Here is a 22,486-nt window from a genome sequence, read left to right as displayed (position 1 = left end):
TGTGTGTGTGTGTGTGTGTATATATATATATATATATATAGTGATTCAATCATACCAATAAATAAATAAATAAAAATTGGTATGGTCATTTTTGGTGTACCGAAAATAATATTATTTGTGTATTTCTTCTACATTTCCAGAATATACATTTGAAACCAGAAGTTTACATACACTATATAAAAAGACACATATGCATTTTTTCTCACTGTCTGACATGAAATCGGAATAAACTTTTCCCGTATTAGATCAATTAGGATTACCAAATTTGTTTCTGTTTGCTAAATGCCAGAATAATGAGAGCGAGATTTTTTAAGGCAATTTTTATTACTTTCTTTCAGGTCAAAAGTTTAAATACATTTCATTAGTATTTGGTACCATTGCCCTTAAACTGTATGACTTGGGTCAAATGTTTTGGATATTCTTCCACAAGCTTTTCACAATAGTGGGCAGGAATTTTGGCCCATTCCTCCTGACAGAACCGGTGCAACTGAGCCATGTTTGTAGGCCGCCTTGCTCGCACATGCCGCTTTGCCCATACATTTTCAATAGGATTGAGAACAAGGCTATGTGATGGCTACTCCAAAACATTGACTTTGTTATCCTTAAGCCACTTTGTAACCAGTTTGGCAGTATGCTTAGGGTCCTTGTCCGTTTGGAAGACCCATTTGCTTTAACTTCCTGGCTGATGTCTTGAGATGTTGTTTCAGTATTTCCACATAATGTTCTATCCTCATGATGCCATCTATTTTGTGAAGTGCACCAGTCTGCAGCAAACAACCCTACAACATGATGCTGCCACCCCCATGTTTCACAGCTGGGATGTTCTCTCAGGCTTGCAAGCTTCCCCCTTTTTCTTCCAAACATAACGATGGTCATTCTGGCCAAACAGTTTAATTTTATTTTCGTCAGACCACAGGACATGTCTCACAAAATGAAGGTCTTTGTCCCGGAGTGCATTTGCAAACATTAATCTGGGTTTTTTATGTTTCCTTTGGAGTAATGCCTTCTTCCTGGCAGAGTGGCCTTTTAGCCCATGTTGATACAGTACTCTTTTCACTGTGGATAATGACACTCTTACCAAATACATGACATCATCATATGGGCTGTCCCAAATTGTTTAAAAGGATAGTAATCTTAGTGCATTTAAACTTTTGACTTTGAAGAAAGTAATAAAAAGTTGCCTTAAAAATTCCCTCTCTCGCTATTCTGGCATTTAGCAAATAGAAATAATTTTAGTAATCCTAATTGGGAAATGCTGTTCTGATTTCATGTCAGACAATAAGAAAAAATGCATATGTGTCTTTTTATATAGTGTATGTAAACTTCTGGTTTCAACTGTATGAGACAAAAAATTACTTTTTTGGAAATAATGCTCTATCTATCCCCTGACTGTCATGCCATTCATCTCATCAGCTCACTAGACACGTGTCCATACATGTGCTTTCATTTTTACACTATATCTCATACTACAAAAATGACATGTGCTGTAAATGATCATTTCTTTTCATAGTAAATCAGATAATTTGCTATAATTGTTATTTTGTCACTGTACGTTGTAACTACAGTGTTCTGTGTCAGGAAGCCCCAAATGTGACAGGTTGTGACAAATCCCATCAGTCAATGTGAGATACTGAATGGAGACATGACAAAAAAGAAGCACAAATCATTTTGCAAGAACCATTTTATTTTCTCTTTCAGTTTTCTGAAATAACAGGTGTAGATGTTATGGTGATGGTCTTGGTGATGGTCTTGAATGCTCTCAGCATGGGTTTACTCAGTGGTGGAGGACACCACCTTCCCATCAACCACCTCTTCCACAATGGTCTTCACCTTCACAGCGCGAGTGGGGCCACTGCTGACATTGCTGATGCTGATACTTCCACCACTGCAAGACACACAACAATGTTAACAGGGCTTGACAGTGTAACCACTGTACCGGGCTTATTGCATTCTGGACATATCAGAACAGTTACAGAGATAGCCCTTACCCGCTAGTTTCTCCATCCAGCAGCCTCCTGTACTCAGCGATCTCCATCTCCAGACGGGTCTTAATGTCCAGCAGGATTTGGTACTCTTGGGATTTCCTCTCAATATCAGCTCTGAGCTCCATCAACTGCTGCTCCAGCCCTGTGACCTGAGCTTGGAGCCCAGATAGTTTCATGGAGTACCGTGCTTCTGTGTCTGCTAGAGTACCCTCTAGAGCCGCTTTCTGGGGGTTGGATTGAGATTAGAGCAATGAACATTGTTGGGGAATGCAAAGAGATGGAGACTGAAGTAAGAACAGAAATTAATATGAAAACTGTGCCAATCCCAAAAACCATGCTCCTATCAAATATTACATACCATGCTGAGTTGGGATTGTAGCTCAATCTCCAGGCCTTGTAAAGTTCGTCTGATCTCTGTGATTTCTGACTTGGACGTTTCAAGGTTCGCTGAGCTGGATGCCACCTCCTTGTTCAGAGTCTCTGTCTGCAGAGAAGTAGCAGAGAGGCTTAACTATTTATTCCTTGGGTTTCATGATTATGTTGCAGGAATCGGGGCTCTATATAATCATAATATAAATATAATGGATCATTTCTTTACCTTGGTTTGGAACCAGGCCTCCAGTTCACGTTGGTTTTTGGCAGCCACAGCTTCATACTGTTCACGAATCTCAGACAGGACACGGTTCAGATCTTCTGCAGGTGCTGCTGCCACCTCAACGTTCACATTGCCAGTCATCTGAGTGCGCATTGCCGCCATTTCCTACATTCAGAGAGTGTGTTATTTCTTTTTATGTAGGTGAATCAGCAGTATTAATAGTATATGTTAACCTGAAAAGCTAGAGTATGTATCTAAGGAAAACTCAGGAAACTAGGAAATAATATCCATATATTACCTGCAGTAAGCATAGTTCTGTCTTTCCAGACCTAGATTAGGTTTAAACCTACACTACATTTAAGCAGTGATTTGCTATTGGCATTGCAGTTTTTGTGCTTTCATGACACACACCTCTTCATGGTTTTTCTTGAGGAAGATCAGCTCCTCCCTCCGGTTCTCAATCTGCATCTCTAAGTCGGACCTGGCCAGTGTCAGTTCATCCAGGAGTTTCTTCAGTCCAGCAATGTCAACCTCCACTGACTGGCGCATGGCCAGCTCATTCTCGTACCTGATAAGAAACACAAAATCTCCCATAATCCCAGTTGTGACAGGGTTGTCATATACATGCATCATGGTTCTGTAAGCAGTCAGAATGTGCCACCGGTTGCTTACTTGGTTCTGAAGTCATCTGCTGCCAGTTTAGCATTGTCAATGCTCAGGTAGATTCCTCCATTAACTCTGGTTGCATCCTGGATCTGTGGAAATGTTCATATTAAGAAGGTTTCAGTTACAGAGTGGGATCTCTAAATGTGAGGTCTCAAACTGATTTGTTATGCAGCAAACGATGCCATGCCTTAAGCACCAGGTCAGTTGTAGCCTATAGAATATAAAATTAAACTATCACCAATCTACTAAATCACAATATTGCACTGGTTTCCCATCCAGTTTTCAGGGACACCACAGGAGGTACATAAATTTACTCTTGCAGCTTTCAGCTGAAGCTAGAATTCACAGGAACAGAGCAAAAATGTGGACTTTCTGAAAGTCACTGAAATTTACATTGGGAAGAAGTACATTTGGGTAATAGTACCTTGTCTTGTAGATCCTTGATAGTGGCCTCGAAAGCAGAGTAGTCTCGGGCAGAGGGGGATGTCTTATTCCCCAGGAACTCTTTGATCTTCAGCTCGAGTTCAGCATTGGCTTTCTCTAGAGAGCGTACCTTCTGCAGATACGAGGCCAGACGATCATTCAGGTTCTGCATGGTGGCCTTCTCGTTGGCTCCCACGTCCAGGTCACCTCCTCCAAAGCCTCCACCAAAGCCAAAACCCGCTCCCCCTCCCCCTCCACCTCCACCTCCACCTCCGGCTCCAAAACCATAGCCTGCTCCAACTCCAAAGCCATAACCTGCACCACCACCACCACCACCTCCAATTGAGACGGTGGAGATGCGCACTCCTTGTCCTCCTGAGCCTCCATGCATGCTGGGAGCACGGGCGACCACCCTGCTGCGGCTTCCACCACCGCCACTCACAACAGAGAGGCGGGAGCCCCCACCCAGACTAGGGCCCCTATAGGAGCCCCCTGAGCTGACATAACTGAAGCTACTGGACATGGTTAGGCCAGGAAGTGAGGAGAGCACACTCTGTCCTAAGAGAGAGGGAGAGACTGTAGTGCTGTAGTGCTGTAGAGGGAGGACAGGATTTTATATGTTGCCTTGCTAAGGAAGGGAGGAGGGGTATGGTGGGAGACGTACAAAAAAATATTTAACATTGTTCTCCACCCAGTACATGGCCAGCGGGCACAAGACCAGGCAAGGTGATGCTGCATGCACAGGAATGAAGGAGAATGTGCTTAGCATAGTGCAGTTAACCCCTTAAACTGCAGAGTCACAAATCAGTAATTGATTTTAAGTAATCCTACTTATTACTTATTTTACATACACACACACAGATCAGGCATACCATTAATACCACCTTCCAAATATTGAGTAAGGCCCCTTTGAGCCACCACAACAGATCTGACCATATGAGGCATGAACTCCACAAGGCCGCAGAAGGCCTCCTCTGGGGCTGGCACCAAGATTTTTGCAGCAGATCCTTTAAGTGCTGTAAGTTGTGGGACTTCTATTGATTGCACTAATAAGCTTAATGTGCCCATTACCCTGTTGCAAGTTCACCGGTTGTTTTTTCTTTTGGTAGGTACTACTGCATACCGAAAAAAAGACCTGCATTATGTTATGGAGATGTTCCGACCAAGTCGTCTATCACAATTTGACCCTTGTCAAAGTGACTTAAAGTGTATTCGCATATGTTTTGGTTTCACCACTTTTTAACGCAGTCCCCCTCATTTCAGGGCACCATAATATTTAGGCATAGCAATAATAGGTACATAAAAGCAATCATGTTTAGGATTTTATTGCACATCTCTTGCACTGAATGACTGTTTAAATATCAATGCAATTTACAGACATCACCAGGTTCTGAATATCTCCTCTGGGGATGCTTTGCCTAACGTCTAATGCAGCCATCTTCAGCTCTTGCTTGTTGTGGATCTTCTTGTTTTCATACTTTGCTCTTGCCAACACTCTGATACAGTTTAATCCTGGTCTCTTCTTGTCTTACAAGACCCTTTTCCAGAATTCTGTAGGCTCTTTTTTGTACACTGTGACTTGGCCATTTCATTTTTGTGTCTTGCATTGCAACCTTTGTATTTCTGTTCATTAAGCCTGCTGTGGATAGGCTCTAAAAAATGCATACTTGTCTCCTGAATCTTCAGGATTTTTCTGAAGATTAGTGAGGATTTGCCCCTTAGTCATATGGGCAAACCAAGGGGGCAAACCAAGGTCTCCCTTGGTACCTTTGCGATTAATCTCAAATAAAATAAGATCACCAGTACATTCATTTCTTTGTCATGATATTTTGCACAGTTGATTTGGTAATGCCCTGAATGGAGGGATACTGTTTAAAAATAGGGTATTAACTCCAACATAGTGGAACTGTATGGCAATTATTACCTGTAATGTGTACTTTAAGCAAGATTGATTAGAAATTGAACATTTTGACAGTGAAGCAGAGGAAAAATGTGCACCACACATTATGGAGAGCACTATATATATACTGCTAACCTTATAATATCAGGTGAAGAGTTGGACACAGGGTTAAACAGGGTTTAAAGTGGACGCCCACATGGAGGCCTTTGCAGGTTAAGGGGTTAACAGCCAAACAACACACATTTCCACCCATTTGGGGTTATATAACCCTCATTCATAGATGATTGCAAAGTCCAGCACTAACAGGAGATGTAATTATGTGTAAACATTCCTGCAATCATAACTCTTACACCTCCCCCCTCAAGGCATGATGGTAAATGAGAACAAATCTCCTCACAAAGAGCACTATATGATGCTCTATCTGTCAAAACTTTAAAGACCCCAAGCTTGTAGCTGTGTTTTAAATGCAAATTATGTTTTGGTGAGCTTGTGACTTGTGAAATAAACTAAGCTGGAAATATTTATTTGTGTAATTTCTTGTGATAGAACTACTTTGTAAATTATGCCGTTTCAAACATATTCCATCCCTTTGTCTCATTCATCTCAACAGCGCTCAAAATATCTTTAAAGTTACAGTGAATTGCAAATCATAACACATTTTACTTCTGTAAGGTGACATATTTTAACTTATTGTACAGTCAGGGTGGTGGGAGGGAGATATATGATTTTATCAGTTAAGATTATTTTACCCACCTACTGGTGCATAATGACAATCACAAATCTAAGTATGACATTTAAATGTCTGTTGCCTGATTTAATTGTAGTAGTTAATGTGATTTTTACATTAAAATATATAATAAAAAATAATGTTAAAGAAATAGCATTAATGCCATTAAATGTACATATGTACTGTAAAGGTTATTCTGTTGTATCTCTTTTGAATGCAGCTTCATGTAGAAATAGAACCGCAAGTGGAGATGGAGAGATTGAGTATAGAGGTAAAATTATAGTCAGTCAATTTTACATTTTGATGGAACATTATGTGAATACAATAATTTGTGCTAATGTGACCACAGACATGAACTAACAAGCCAAAAAAAGATACATTTCAATTTCAGGTTAGTAAGTATATGACTTTCACTGAGGTGTAAAATGCACAGATTTTATAAGCCCATGAAAAATTCTGTTATTTTGTGTCCAAACGAAAGACGCTTATACTTCTTTATGGTGGACTTGTGGAAAAAATAGGTTTTGCTTTTATTGCCCTGGTAGCTCATGTGGCATAGCATATTACATTTTAGCATATATTTTTTAGCACTGTTACAAGAATCGTGTGAAGATCATTTGTAATTATTACAAAATATTACTGGCAGCGTTGCTGTCCTCTTGTCGTGTCCTCTTCTCTAAAGAAATTGTAGCTAGTTGGCTGGGATAGCTTTTGACCTAGCTTCTGTTCACATTACTGTGTTTGGCTTCCTCATGCAGCATTTTGAGTCCCTCATCTAATGTGTGGTTTAGAGCTTGTTTGTTTTCAGGTGAGAGCAGAATTAAGCCTAGCACAGATACCTGCCTGCTCTTCCAGCTTTTTTCCTCGTTCACTGAATTTAAGTGACCCTTTCACTGATGCTGGCATAGGAAAAGCTACAATAAGGAGACTCGGTTTGTCTAGTGAGAGTCTGGTGGTGATGTGCATTTTTGAATGGCAAAATCTGCTCTTCATACCAAGGAAGATACTTTACTTGATGTAGAGTGTTAAGTAAAGAGTGTTGAAACAATCCAAAGTATTTTAACAACAAACAAATGTTTTGGTTTTAGGTTTTCTTTTTCTATCTGAAAAGTATACTGAACATCAAATACGACTCAGAAAATGAATGTAACATGTCACACAACTTTTGATATTGCTTGGTAATGTATGTGTAGTGACACAGCATGTTGATGAAATGCTAAGGGACCATGTCATGCCCACCAGTTGTGTTTCCAAGACAACTGAGAGCAGGATCTGATCAACACTCATAAATAGTGTACTGCACTGCTTAATTGGCTTTTTTTTTTGCCCCAGAGCCAAGCCAACATTTCGAGAACAGACTCTCTTTTGTCTCGAGCTCTGTTCACTTTCCAGTATGAACTTCTGCAGTGTTCTTGACAAACATATTGCTTCAGAGGTTTGGACTTGGTTTCATTGGTTTACAGAGGGCATGGTCTATAAATGCTCTTTCTAAAAGGCTAAAGCAATGACTCAGTATTGCCCATCCAGTAGCAAATGTAAGTTATCATCAGGCTAAATCGTTACCAGACATTCACCATCTACTGATGCATTATGTCATCATGCATCTGAAATACCATTTTAAAACACCCTGATAGTAATAAAGGTATAGGTCTATATCAATGAACACTTTATCTGTATTTATAGAAAGGGGATATTAATGTGGTATATGCTTTATCATATATGTTTTTAGGGGGTATTATATAGATTGAGCAGAGAAAGTATGAATTACACTGCTTTGAGTCTTCTCAGAGCAACTTCAACTGCATGGCAATGTCCTCAAAGTACATTCTGCATTTACAGACATGCTGTAGCCTGCCTTTTATTTGTAGGATGCACACCAAGAATGCTTCCTTGTGCCCTTATCCTGTGCTCTTTTTCTTTAGGCAAGTAGAATATTAGCACTTGCCTTACAGAGGAAAATTTATCTGCAGGCATCTTAAACCATTTCTCAGCCCTTAAAATGATGGTTCCCCAATAAAACAAATGCAATTAATCACTTAATACAGAAAGGCTTATTACACACTACTTTTGGCCTGCCAGGGGCCATAGCAAGCAGCAAGATATGCTTCGAGACATGGTGTCTAAAGCTTGATTTTTCTTAGTTTTAAAGAGAAGCTAAGTTCAACGTTGTATTTGTCACATATATAGTTAACACTCTACAGCTAGCAGTAAAATGCTTTGGTTGACTCACATGAAGCAACATGATGGCATGTAACATTTAGAACATTTCTATTGAACAGAATTAATTACACAGTGTACAGAAGCAAAACTAAAACTAAAAACGGACTGAAAATTGAGATACATGGTTTTCATTGGACAGCAGCGATATAAAATACAAGAAGCAAAGAATATACAGCTTTGTCAAATAAAATAACCTAAATAAGTAAAGTTAATACGTAAATAAGTATAGCATATAGATACAGAGCTAAAACAAATATATATGAATAACAATAAGAATATATACATTAATTTTCCAAAAATAGGAAACAAATGTACTGCAGGGATGAGTTGTGATGAGGGTGTAAAGTGCAACAAGTGCAAATTGGATGTGCAACGTAATGTTGTGCAACTGGGCAGGAGGTAATAATTATTATAATAAGAAGTGATTGTGCTCAGTGAAAAGTTCTGTGTGTGTGCACGTGTTCAGGGTGTAGTCAGCAGTGGTAATAGCCACAGTCATGGTTAAAAGTCAGAATAGCCAGTCCAAATAGCTTGGCTTGTTTTCAACTAAATGGAAATGAACATTAAGACAAATGTTCATAATAAATGTGATAAATGTAAAATGTGACAAATGTAAGATTGTGTTATATCTAACCTAAAACCTAACCCTAACTGTGCTCTAGATTATATATTGTGTTCCCCTATAGCACCAGCTCACAACTAAAGAAGCAAACTTCAGACACCAAGCATCAGATTTTTTGGTGAGTTTTTTGGTTACTTACTGCAATCAAACACTTCAGATCCGACTCAAGCAATATAGCAGCATGTGACTCATCCATGTGGTATAATCTGAGTGTGTTCCATTCCTGTTGAGACGTGAGCACTGTTTTCAGGTTCATTAAGTCTTTGCCATGGTGTGAACTTTGTTGAAACCCATCCTCGGTTAACTGGCACTCATTCAACCATCTAGAATCTTTCATGACTATCCAGTATCTATATCCAGTTTATAAAGTAAAGCTGGCCAGCAATACACTTTTTTTTGTTTGTTTTGTAAAGACAATTTTTTTCACATATTACAATGTACAGAAAGCATAGAAGTTATTTTGGCACAATACAATGTGCTATGCAACAAGTACAATTACCCAGCTTCAAATGATTCAAAGAATGCTGTAACATAAGTCAACTACCTGTTCAGTCTTGAGTATAATATTCAAACAGCCCTTCTAGGTATCCATTTTTTCTCGCCACAGTCTTGCCAATCAAATTGTTCCACCCATAAAAATGTAAGTTTTCTACTTGTTTTTGCATAGTGTTAACTTACTGTCAACCTTTACCTCCATGTTATTTATTAATTTAACCTCTGACAGCAGGTTGTATGATGGGGGATGACTAACACAAACCTCTTGAAAACAGCTGTCTCAGACTTCTTTACAGCTTTCTTTGCTCATTCAATTTAGGATCACATAACACCTACATGTTATGTGATACAGAGCTGAGCTGCAGAGCCGCACTGCAGCAGTTTCAGGCCAGTGGCATTGAACACATGCCCATTCCAACAGCTCGGCTGTGCCATGAGGACCAGCGCATGTGTAAGAGGGTGTGGTTATAGACTGTGTACATGAAGCCCACCTGTTATTAAAGCCCACTTTCAGCCGTAAACTAAGGTTAAATTCCAGAATGACCAAGCAATGGTTTGTGCTGATAACTATTTTTAATTTTAATTTTAATTTTTAAATAAGTCAATGTCAAGGTTCTGTACCAATTTCAAGGTTCCACACATTCTCTCACTCAAATATTGGTTCTTTATGAAACCAATGAACAGTGTGATGGTGCATTTAGTCATTTTTACCAGACTGTGGGACATGAACTGTGAACAAGCATATTAATTTTAGCTTACAACTTACAGTAAAAACGTTCAAGATTAATGAGTTGGATCAGTTTTCCCACTGAATCACAACTGCGATTCACTGTTTGAGAGAAGCCCCGCCCCTCCACCACATCCTTATTGGTTTTGTTTCTGAGTTTGACTCTCTGTTGTCTTGAACCTAAATAAAACTAATTGGTTGTACTGTTACTGTACGTTTGACTGTTTGTTTTCTCACCTCCAGCTGAAATAAAGATTCTGATTGGTTCTGCTACTGAGTTTAAATCTCCCTGATCATGTCTATAAGTCAGTTAAGTTTAGGGAGAGTGTATTTCTTGTAATAATTGGTTGAATTTAATGAAATAGTCTCTGTTGAGAACATGGATTAATGGGAAAAGGTTTAGAACTTTTATCAGGCTATTTCTGGCCTACAGATCTATGTTTGGCATTCCTGGTGTAATGTAATACTTGTTTACATTATAATTATTTACTTTTCACTGTAACTGTAACGAATACAGTTATCTTTTTATATATCTTGATCACATGTTACATGTATTCTGTTACTACCCAACCCTTGAAATACACAGGCTAGAACTGAATGCACACTGCCGTGCAATCCAGGGCATTAAAAAGGCAGTTTGGCCTGCATCTGGAGTAGAGGCTAAATTACCTCAAATCAGATAATATATGAAACTTTTGATTCCCTCAAAAACCTGTGTGGATTTCTAAAATTGGTCAAATTGGAGTTATTTTAAAGGCTTTACAGTTTTTAAATATTTTAATGATTGATTTTCACTGTTGCCCTGCTTTACTATAATCCAGACCCTCATGTAAATGTACTGGTTTTAGTGACAAAACAGTTGAGTTTAAAATTTCTGTATGTGGACTACACGGACGGGAGAGGGAATGCTATGTTTATATTCTATGCCAAACTCTTCTATTTCCAAAATGCAAGGGAATGTTCTAGTATATGGGACTTATAACTAAGTAAACAGCTAGATGGAAATTCAGAATACTAATGGAGTTTTAGTGTAAGACTAATTCATTTTTACACAGACAGGTAGTTGAATGTGTGTCATCCGTGGTCTGTGAGAACCCTCCTCTCCCTGAAGCTGCATCTGAATCACACAGCAGATTAATTATATTGTGCTTGAAGTTGTCAGGACCTTTCATTTCCACCCTGTTTAGACCTGCAGTGGTGTTGTGAATGTGACTCATGACTAGCTCTCTTTTCACTTTGGTATCCCAGCCAATCTTCGTGCTGATTCTTGTCATAGGCAGACTATGTCTCTAACAAATTCCCCTGTTTTAAAATATTATCTCTCAAATTCTGTTCAAAGATTTTCTTTAACAAAGGATTACTGTATTCTTTTTAAAAGCTATTTAACGGGAGAAGGAAAACCTTCTTAACTTTCTGTGGAACTTTGTATTGAAAATAAGATTTTATTCCAGGTCATTTCGAAGCATTTCTATTGGTCTGTTTATTATGAAGCTGTTGGTTTCAAATTATGTCAAAAAGTATAAACTGTAAAGAATATTTTGTATTTTACTATGGTGTTCTTGTAACCATATACTTACCATGAGAGAGTAATTTGTTAGATGCATAATTCTTATTTGGGTTTATGTACCAAAGGACTTTTTATCCTTTACAATTGAACAGGCTGTTTTGTTGCTGCACCTTTAAGCAACAAGTAGATATATTAAATGGAAATAAAAATAAAGTTTTATTTTATTTAAATGTATCTTTATTTAAAAAAATTTTAAAGCTAGGAAAATTAGTTTTTTAAACAACATGATCCATTTAAACAGGTTTTTTTCCACATAGCATATGAATATTTTTAAGGGCAAAGGATAAATTACTCACGTGTGTAAAACAAGGCCAATGAACTATTTTGATTGAATGCTCATTCCCACCCTTCCACTGCTTCTCCCGAGGTTCACATCAACAAGGTGTGTCTTGTTAATCACTTTATTGCCTTTTGCACAATTACTTTTTTCGCATACTGCCAAGTCCACAAATACTTGGATAGTGACACAGTGAAACCTCAATGGATTTGAACTAAACTGTTTCTAACTGTGTAGAAATTACAGCCATTTCTTACAAAGTTCATATTTTTTCACAAGCAATTGTAAAATGTTAAATATAGGATTTTTAAAATATAGATACAAATCCTTGAATTCAATGAATTAGTGAACTGGAACATAACCCCATGGTCACTGGACATCATCAAATATTGTTTCCCCCCTTAAGATGCTTTGCCAGGCCTTTACTGCAGCCACATTCAGTTGTTGCTTGTTTGTGGGTCTTTCTGTCTTCAGATTTATTTGCAGTAAGTGAACAACTGCTCAACTGTGTTGAGGCCAGGTGACTGACTTGGCCATTTGAGAACATTCAATTTCTATGGTCTTAAGAAACTCCTAGGTATCTTTTGTGGTATGTTTTGAGACGTCTTCCATCTGTACTGTGCCGTCCTTTCAGTTTTACAGTATTTGACTAAATCTGAGCAGGACGTTTAGCTCTATAAACAAGGACCCCATTCTTTTGGCAGCCATAATTGCCCTCCACCATGGTGTGGTACGCATTGGATCATGAGCCCTTCCTTTACTCTTCTCTTCCCCATCTGGTACAAGAAATATTGTTTTTTTTTCTCAAAAAAAGCTTTTTGCAGACATGCTTTTTCTAGTAGTCTAATCTAGCTTTTCTGTCCTTTGAGTTTTACCAGTGGTTTGCATCTTTAGGGAAACCCCCTGTATTTATGTTCGTGAAGGCATCTCTTGATTGTAGACCTTGACACTGATTTGCCTACCTCCTAGAGAGTGTTTAAAAGGGGGGTTGCGTTACCAAAGAAATCACAGACCATCAACTTTAGTTGTCTTTCATGGTCTCACATATATTTTGGTGTTGCTGACCTCACCAGTGCATTCCTTCCTTTTAAAGCATGTGCCAAGGGATAATTTGTTAATTTGGCCACTCCTAACATTTCTGCTATCTTTGACCACTCCTAACATTTCTGCTATCTCTGATAGCAGAGATACTGCTTTGTTTTTTCAGCCTAATGATGGCCTCCACTTTTTATTAGTCAATTGTCTAATCACCTTTGAGCCTGTGAAAATAGACGGACTATGTAAAACAATGTCTGTAATTATTCTTAGGGATACACTGACAGCCACACATTAGTTGTGTGATCAAGCAATGCATTATTAATGTGTGGCCACTATTGAAAAAATATACAAAGCAGTGTTCTGCTGTTAGATTTTCCACTCATTTGTGCATGATCTGGATTTTGCTTTCCTGTTCACCAGCCCCTCCTTGATAACCTTTGCCCATTTATGGATGTGAATTATGTGCACAACAGAACAGCTTCAGGGCCTTTTACCCTACAGAGAGGGCTGGACCACAATAATTAGCCAGCAGTGTTACCCAAAAGAACAAACACAAGACCAGACAAGGCTTTATACTCCAGTTAACCTAACCTACAGTGCCAACAGGCTGAAAAGTCATACAAGCATTGATATGATCATTCCTCTTCTCCTTCCGAGGCTGAACATGCAGTGATTTTATTATGGGTGTGTCAGACATCTCTGTATTGTTAGCAGTGCATGTTCTGAACATGACTGGTATTGAGAGATGATGAAGACCAATGTTTCAATGTGTTTAAAGAAGTAGTGTCAACATAAAAATGCAACAAAAAAACATGTAATGCTGTGTACATTCTGCATTTTATTGAAACGTTATATATAGAGTTTGTATAAATGTGTATATATATATATATATATATATATATATATATATATATATATATATATATATATATATATATATATATATATATATATTATGTTTATATTGTTGCTGTCACACAAAAAAACATTTTTTAATTTCTGTCTTTTTTGACATTTTTTTTAATCTGGCAATCTGAAATCTTGACTTTCATTAAAATATTGACTTCCATTAAAATTAAGAACTTTTGAATTGTCTTGTAAATCTGCCATTTTGGAAATACAAGGTTTTTACATGACAGTGATATATGAGCATAAAAGGTGTTTTGTAAGACTACAGGTTACAGGAGTTTGTTGTCTAGATCACATAACATAGGAAAGAGAACAATGACACCTAGTGGCTGAACAGCATATATTACTCATGTGTATATAAACACATGTCAGGGGAACCCCACATCCAAAAATTACATAAAAAACAACACTCTTCTCAGATTTACTGACAGGACCCCACTGAGGGCTCACACAAATGTTATACTAGGACAGATGTACAGTGCTGTGTTCTCTAATGATCAGGTCTGTGTGTTTCTATTCTGATCACTTGCTCTAACACTTACAGTATTGTAGTAATATTCATTCCGCTCATTTGCTCACTTCTTGGATTTTTTCATCCACTGAGGTGGACACAACTTTTCCATCCACCAGCTCCTCCACAATAACCTTCACCCGCCTCTGGACATGAGGATTGTGCTCTGTAGAGACATAACACGCACAAACAAACATGCAGAGACATCACATCACAGAGCTAAAGACAGTCTTTACATGCTTAGCCAACGTGAACCAGAACCAGGAAGACATGAATATGGAAGGACAGTGTGACAGGAGTAATGGATAAACTCCAGATTAAAAGTTTGGAATCACCAATCTAATGTTAAAATCAGTGTTGCAAAATAAACACTGTTGGCTTACAGGTAAATGTGTAAAATGATCTGTATATCGTCACGGTCTGACAAAAAGCTCTAATCTCCAAAATAGCTACTTTACAGAAGAAGAAAAAATCTTGTTAACTCTTAATGAAAGTGAATGAAGAAAGATTTTATTACAAGTCATTGTGGAGCATTTCTATTGGTTTGTTCATCATACAATATTGACACAATGTAATGTTGACCAGATGCAAAGTAAAAAATGGCAAAAATGGAGATACAAGGCTGGGAAGTTTGACAGTGATGATATACTAGTTTTGTGTACCCTTACAGGTTTGAAATAATATGGACACTGACACCATAGCCACTGTTTACCTAAAAAATGTGGGGAACTGATTGCTTTATTATTATTTTTTATTCATATATCATTGTTATTATTAAGTATATATACACACACATATATATATATATATATATATATATATATATATATATATGAAATCTCAATAAAATCAAAAAGTAATACTAAATCATGTTTGCAAGAAAATGTAGTTACATTTAAACTATGTGATTAAAACATTAGTTACTAGTAACTATTAGTTATTAGTAACTTATTCAATTTAACTGGGTACATCAACTCACCTCAAATACATACTTTGATTTCAAAGGTCCATTCAAAGTATTTAATGAACAGACAAACGATTTTTTTGGTCTGTGCAGTAAATTATTATTATCATTTAGTCCTTTCTTTTTCCCAGAATATGTGTAATATTGAGTACAACATCTAAAAACATCTGTTGGAGTATCTTTTATTACATTTGAATCTGAATATTGAATATAAATGAGCAAAAATAACTAACATGATAAGTGATTCCAAAAAAAAATTTGATATGACAAAATAAAGTTTTCATTTACCCTCTTCCACCGTTTTGGTCACGGTCGATGTCTCAGTAGAGGAGCTCACAACCCTTCTGAACACAGTGCAGAAAAATAATGACTGATAAATAGAGCTGTTAAATCCATGCACATCCATGCACAATAACTGTAACTCAATCATTTTTCCTGTCCATAAACATCTACCAAAAAAATCCAACCACCTTCTGTTGATGGTCTGACTTCACAGAAAAAAAAACAAAAGCAAAGTCTCACCCTTCCCAATCTCCCTCCAGAAGCCTCCTGTACTCTGCAATCTCCAACTCAAGCCTCATCTTGATGTCTAGCAGCAGCTTGTACTCAGTGGCCTGCTGCTGTATGTTGGCACTGATTTGTCGGAGCTCCTCCTGCAGGCGGTCTATGTGTACCTGCAGCTGGCTCAGTTGGGCACTGTAGCGCACCCCCACATCAGATACGTTCTTCTCCAGAACTTGATTCTGTACCATGGAGAGGTGAGGAAAGGCTCAGTGAACAGTAATTAAATAATGGTTGATGTAAATGGCAAAGTACTGTCATCCAAATTATGAGGATTTTCAGTTTCTATGAAAGAGTGAAAAAATAGTATATAGTGTTTACCTGCATGAGAACTGCATCCAGTTCTATCTGCAGGTTCTGGTAGGTTCTCTTCAGGTCAGTGAGTTCTGTCTGAGAAGTTTTGATGTCAGTGTAGCTGCCGGTCACCTGGGACTTCAGTGTTTCTGACTGGAAGATAGCCGCCAAAAAGAAATTACACCATCTTAACTCAGTTCTGAATTCAAAACTTCAAAAAAAAAAAAACATTGCTAATTCAAAAAAGGACTAACTCGTAATCTGACAGACAGTTAAAAGTTCACACTGATGGGAAGGAATGTTGTGACATACTGCTTTTATGACATACATAAGAATAATGACATATTGCTTTCACACCTGCCCTTTGACAACAATTTACCTTCGTCAGAGTGGCACAGTGTATTCTAAGGTGATTACACCATAAGTGGGTATAATTACAAGCTTCTTTGTGATACTACAATATAAAATTACCTTCTTAAGTAGCACCCATCAGTCATGAGCAAAAGGAATGTATTTAAGCTTCACTGAATGTTTTACAGTTGTTTGACACCATTAAATGAATGTTAAGTGTTTTGGTAATGTGTCGATCAACATCATGACAAGGAATCAGTATCTCCAGCAGATGGCACTCACTGCCTCAAGAAGATTCAGACAATAGCATACTGCCAATAGTGACAGAGTGAAAGTACATTTTAACACAGTGTCGTTGATGCAAAGCACCAATAGTACCAATATGGGCCTCTTGTGAAGAATCATCAGGAGGTGCTTTGCAGCTAAAAAAACAATGTTTCAAATAGATTCATAATTGAGCAATGGAGCATAAGAGGATGTGTGTTATCGCAAATAACATCAGACTGTGATGAGGACACAGGCATGAAGGCAAATGCTGTAGATCATTAGTCACTTTGAGAGTTCTATTGCTTTTATACAACTGTTTTTACAAAATAGTGAAATAAAATATTTCAAATAAGCTCTGAATTTCACAATGAATATGCTTTAATACTGTCAATACCTTCCAAAAAAACACAGTAGGCTACAAAAGGCAGATGGTTAATATAACATGCGTAACACGCTAATGGTTTTCTCATCTCTGGGTGAAATTGATGAATGATGGGTCTTTTGTCTCATGGTTCCAAGGAAGACATCGCTTGCAGGCTTAAACTAAACACCAATACCGACTAAGTGGAAGCTTATTTAGGTACCTGTTAATCTCTGTTCACAGTCCAAGAGTCTGCTGAGACTATGAGGCCCACCTTTTCTGATACAGACAGAGCCACAGAACTCAAACAATCAGATTGTGAGGACGGAACTAACTGTAATAGCAGAGAGGCTCATGATATATATGCAAAATGTATATGATAATATAAAAATATAGATTTTTATAACACTGAAAAAGTACAAAGAAAGCATGTGTAGATGTGTTGAGAGCTACTAGACTTTTTAAAGTGGAAAGAGAGAAAATATCTTTTGGGGAGACACTTTAAAATGTATTGATTGACAATTATAAATTTAGAGTTCTGATTTTGTGTGTTTTTACTAAAGGTCTAAAACTTTAAATGAGAAATTAGGTCATCTTTGAAAGTCACGCTAAAATCAGTGTAAACAGTGTAAGTTCATGTCTCTGTTTATAGTAAACATTAATCATGTTCATAGGATTGTTTCCAAATGTGGCAACTTTAACCTGTTTCTATGACATAGTGTCTATTTTAAACATGTCACCATAGTCCAGTGTGCATGAAAAAATAATATAAACCTATAATATCATGTTTCACCTTGTTTTTACACTGCTCCGTCTTCTAATTAAGCAAAAGTTCCATGGAAAATAGTTGAAGCAAACGTCAATCTGGTCTACAGTGTTTGTTGCTTTAGTGGTTACTGTCTCTCACTTTCAATTTACCTGCATGCCTGGTGCAAACCACACGCTATTAAATGGTGTGACCAAAACTGTCTCACCTTTCTGTGGAACCAGTGTTCAGCGTCTTTGCGGTACTTTTCAATGAGGGCCTCATACTGGTTCCTCATCTCCCGCAATTCCTCATCAAGACTCTCTGAAGGTGTACAGTCTAACTGCACATTCACAGAGCCATTCTGCTGGGCACGAAGCAAGTGCATCTCCTGTACATGGCATAAAAGTAAACAGGAATACCTATGAGTCTAGGGAAATGTAGGAGAAAGGGACAGAAATGCCCGTAACCTTAATAATTTGCCTAAATGTATGGATGGATTAGTAGTGAGATAAACATTAAGAAGGGCCACACACACACATGAACCTACAGATGCATAAATAAACAAAAAATAAATAAATGTAAAAAATATATCACCTCCTCATGGTTCTTCTTGAGGTACACCAGCTCTTCATGTAGCCCAGGAATCTGGAACTGCAAGTCTTTACAGGCCAGTTGAAGCTGCCCTAATGTCCCTCGCAGGCGAGCCAGGTCCGCTTCCACAGCCAAACGACCATTCATCTCCATCTCAAACCTGCAATGATGCATTAGAAGGTGAGCACACAGATTAATGCCAGTGGGACAAAATACAGCAGTGAAAAAAGGCCTTATGGTGCCTGCTGCTTATGAAGTGTGAGAATCATAACTGAATATAATTACCATGGTAAATAATTTATGGTAAAATATGTCATTTAATGATGTGTTGAGTATAATACAATCCTAATAAAATAATAATTAATAATTGTGAGGTCAGAGATTTAGTATACCATTAATATACCATTAGACATGTTATTATTGTATTATTGTGAGCATTATTTCAATACTTTTTGCTTAGTAAGCCCAATTAAATTGTTGGCAAAAATCAAATAAAAGTTTAACTCACTTCATCCTAAAGTCATCAGATGTCATGCTGACATCATCTAGCTGCATGTAGAGATGGGCATTTTCCTTGTAATGTGCAAGGATCTTTAACAAGGGAGAAATAAAAATGCTATTAAACAAAAGATATAAGTATGTTGTGCCACAAATAAATGCTTTGTTTTAATTATATCATATATTAGTATTTTTGTAGGTTTGAATTTTATTGATATAGTGAGGTTGACTGAAAAGTAAATACTGGATTGGCACTGATGAAATCTATAATAGAATCTTTAAAGAATGCAGTCATGTAAAAATAATAGGACACCCCATGAAAACTTTTAATCTTGAATCCAAAATTAAACTAACAGAAGACACTGATGCAAACTAATTACACATTATTTGAACACAAGAACTACTAACTGCGAAGCATGGAGGTAGTAATGTCATGCTTTGGAGCTGCTTTGTTGCAACAGGGCCTGGCAAGCTCTCCAACAAAGCATCCATTATGATTATTTTATTTTATAAAAGGGGTTAGTTGATGTGGACCATGCAACATGGCAATGACCCAAAACAGGAAACAGGTCCAGGTAATGGCAAAGTCAAAGCCAGGATCTTAAATCTAATCAAATGCTGTGGGGTGATTTGAAATGGGCTGTGCATGCAAGAAACCCCTCAAACATCACACAACTGAACAAATTCTTCATGTAACAGTGGGAAAGACTTTCTTACAGTCATTTTAGAGGTTATTTGAGGTGATTGCAAAGGTGGACATACCAGATAATAGTGAATAGATTTTCTTTGGATTTTTCCTTCGCATCTTCGCATTTTCCTTGTTTTTCTCTTTTTTCTTTGGGAAAATACATGAAGGCAACAAATGTTTTTGCAATGGTGTTACATCACCTTTACTTGTAGATATTGTTTAAAAGAAGATTAAATATTGACATGTCCATATTTCAAAGTAAAAGAATAAATATTTAATGGGGTGTCCTATTTTTCACAGCAAAATTATGTAATAATTACATGACACCTAGACCTACTAGTCATCTATTGACCTTAAGGCTGATAATTCTGCAACTTCTACAAGTACAGAATCTACAATGTAAGTAGCAATTATGAGACTTAGGAATTTAGGTTTGGCCCACATACAGGCCCTTGGGCCTAAAGGAGTTAAAAGACAGATTAAGATAACTTGAAAGATGTCACATGTCACTTGTCACCAAAACAAGCGTGACCTGTTTAGTGCTGTCTAGCATTGGATGAAACAGAGGAGTGTTAATTGTATTTTGAGTGTTAATGATATTCTGGTTCTAAGCCTTTTGACATGTGGATTTGGAAGTGACAACATGATCATGGTTTTCAGGCGTGGGCTTGATGAGTGTTCACAAGCTGCAGCTCTACCTGTTTCCGGAGATTTTCAATGGTGCTGTAGTATCCAGTTAGATCTTTTTGGTAAGTAGGGCCCTTGTTCTCATAAAACTCCTTAATCTGCAGCTCTATCTTTTTGTTGGCAGCTTCAAGAGAGTGCACCTGAGAGCGCAGAGCATAAGGAAAAAATGATGATTAAAATATAATTATATATTGATAAATATATTTTGTTACTAGATTAAGATAAGGCATGGTAAGGTAAGCCATGGTTCAAAATACCATTTACTCCCTAATCTATATGATATATCTAGGAAAGATTATATGCAAAAGCAACTAGTTTTTTTCACTGTTTTTGTGAAGACAATATTTTTCCAATGACACTTTCAGGCCTGCCCACTAATAGTTACATATGCAGTGTTATATGCAGTGTTTACCCCTAGACTACTTTTTGAATTAGTCAAAAAACAGGATGACTAATCTATACAAGAGGTCAGAACATATTACATCCATTATTTCATATTACATACATAGTATTACTGTCAGAACAAAACTTTACAATACAATAGTAATGTTTACTGAAGAAAGACAAAACTCTGTATTACACTGTAATAACATTACATTACATCATGTTTTGAAAAAAAAAATACAATTGTTCTGTCCATCATTCAGTTTTAGAACTAGACTTTTAACTTATGCAAAAAAGTAAAAAAAAAATTACAAAAGCAGCAATAGCAATGTGTGACATTGATAATATAAAACTCTACAATTCTCAAATATAAAGAGGTTGAAAACAGTGATAAGTGGGCTTTGGGGAAAGAAAGTGAAATACAAGCAAAAATGTGCTTATATATGAAAACCTACACATAATCTGAAATATCCTTTTTACATAAAGACAGTGCAGCTTAAAATACATACTTTACCTTCTCCAGATATGATGCCAGGCGGTTGTTAAGATTCTGCATGGTCAACTTTTCATTGCCACCAACTGCAACCTCATACATGGGAACCACTGAGGATGACGAACTGGAGCTGTGAGTGCCATAGCCACCAAAAGATTCAAAAATACCTGAATTACCCAACCCGTTTAGTATCATCCCTCCATTCAGGTTGTGGAGGTCTGATCTGACGGCACTGTGGGTGCTGAAGGAAGAGCGGCGATGGACTGCAACCGACATGGCAACAATGTCCTTCACGAATGAACCTTTGTGAGTTGCTTTCTTACAGAAGGTCTTATATAGGCGCAGATAGTTGGCAAACAAGGTCTGCAGCATCTCATCCCACACCACATTCAGTACAAACACACCCGCCTTTCCAATGAACGGATTCTTCGCTTCTGTTCATGAAAGAATGCTGGCACATAGCTGTGAAACGAAATAGAAAAAAGCTTAATCCTCAGGCCAGTGTTTTCATTGGTTAATCACACTTCTCTAAAGATTTTACAGAAGTGTTAATGACTGCTGCACGCACATACCACCTGCATGCCATTTCACCTGCTGTTTATTGTCTTGCAGTACAAACTCACTTATTTTCCCTACACGGCCCATTGCAGTCCTTTTTTACTAGTGTACAGCCACTAATATGACAAGTATCTTATATTGGCGGTTATTTGCTTTCATATGCGTCCATGGGTGTATATGTGACATGCACAAGTTTAGGCACCCCTGGTCAAAATGTCTGTTACTCTAAATAGTTAAATGAGTAGAAGGTGAAATGAGTTAAAGATGAAACATTCTGAAGCAAGATTATTTTATTATTATTATTTTGTTTGTTTCATTTTGGAATGAAAAAAAGAAAAAGAGTTCACAGTTCACAGTCATTGTTAGTAATGACCAGATT

The 22,486-nt window shown here is 37.4% G+C and overlaps 2 protein-coding genes across 4 annotated transcripts; both read right to left on the bottom strand.

Annotated features, from left to right (window-relative positions):
* Nucleotides 1-1,770: 1,770 nt before the first annotated feature.
* On the bottom strand, nucleotides 1,771-4,192 carry LOC140538480 (keratin, type I cytoskeletal 50 kDa-like). Of its 3 annotated transcripts, none has more exons than XM_072661050.1 (8): nucleotides 4,099-4,144; nucleotides 3,671-3,969; nucleotides 3,253-3,335; nucleotides 2,992-3,148; nucleotides 2,584-2,745; nucleotides 2,344-2,469; nucleotides 1,989-2,209; nucleotides 1,771-1,870 (listed from the first exon to the last, which is right to left on the bottom strand). In XM_072661050.1, the coding sequence occupies exons 2-8, from the start codon at nucleotides 3,839-3,841 to the stop codon at nucleotides 1,771-1,773; spliced, it is 1,020 nt and encodes a 339-aa protein (XP_072517151.1). In that variant the 5' UTR covers nucleotides 3,842-3,969; nucleotides 4,099-4,144. The 3 variants fall into 3 exon arrangements, with proteins under 3 accessions (XP_072517151.1, XP_072517152.1, XP_072517149.1); XM_072661051.1 differs by lacking the exon at nucleotides 4,099-4,144 and adding an exon at nucleotides 4,003-4,066 and having other exon boundaries at nucleotides 3,671-3,921; XM_072661048.1 differs by having other exon boundaries at nucleotides 1,771-1,876; nucleotides 3,671-4,192.
* Nucleotides 4,193-14,718: 10,526 nt separating this feature from the next.
* Nucleotides 14,719-21,938, bottom strand: krt99 (keratin 99). Its single transcript, XM_072661124.1, is given in 10 exon segments — nucleotides 14,719-14,808; nucleotides 15,925-15,967; nucleotides 16,149-16,369; nucleotides 16,509-16,634; nucleotides 18,435-18,596; nucleotides 18,803-18,959; nucleotides 19,308-19,390; nucleotides 20,684-20,812; nucleotides 21,571-21,905; nucleotides 21,908-21,938. Coding segments are annotated over 10 exon segments (1,377 nt in total).
* Between the last annotated feature and the right edge of the window lie 548 nt (nucleotides 21,939-22,486).

Source organism: Salminus brasiliensis, chromosome 17, assembly GCF_030463535.1.
Source record: "Salminus brasiliensis chromosome 17, fSalBra1.hap2, whole genome shotgun sequence".
Taxonomy (NCBI): domain Eukaryota; kingdom Metazoa; phylum Chordata; class Actinopteri; order Characiformes; family Bryconidae; genus Salminus; species Salminus brasiliensis.
This window is presented reverse-complemented; position numbering and strand designations above follow the sequence as displayed.

What these genes read in the sequence shown, in the direction of transcription:
- LOC140538480 (XM_072661048.1), bottom strand. Translation starts at nt 4,192, where the DNA reads ATGTCCAGTAGCTTCAGTTATGTCAGCTCAGGGGGCTCCTATAGGGGC. An exon ending in GCAGATGACTTCAGAACCAA is followed by an intron (nt 3,149 to 3,252) that starts GTAAGCAACCGG and finishes GTTTCTTATCAG; the next exon opens with GTACGAGAATGAGCTGGCCA. An exon ending in AGGCCTGGTTCCAAACCAAG is followed by an intron (nt 2,470 to 2,583) that starts GTAAAGAAATGA and finishes ACTTCTCTGCAG; the next exon opens with ACAGAGACTCTGAACAAGGA.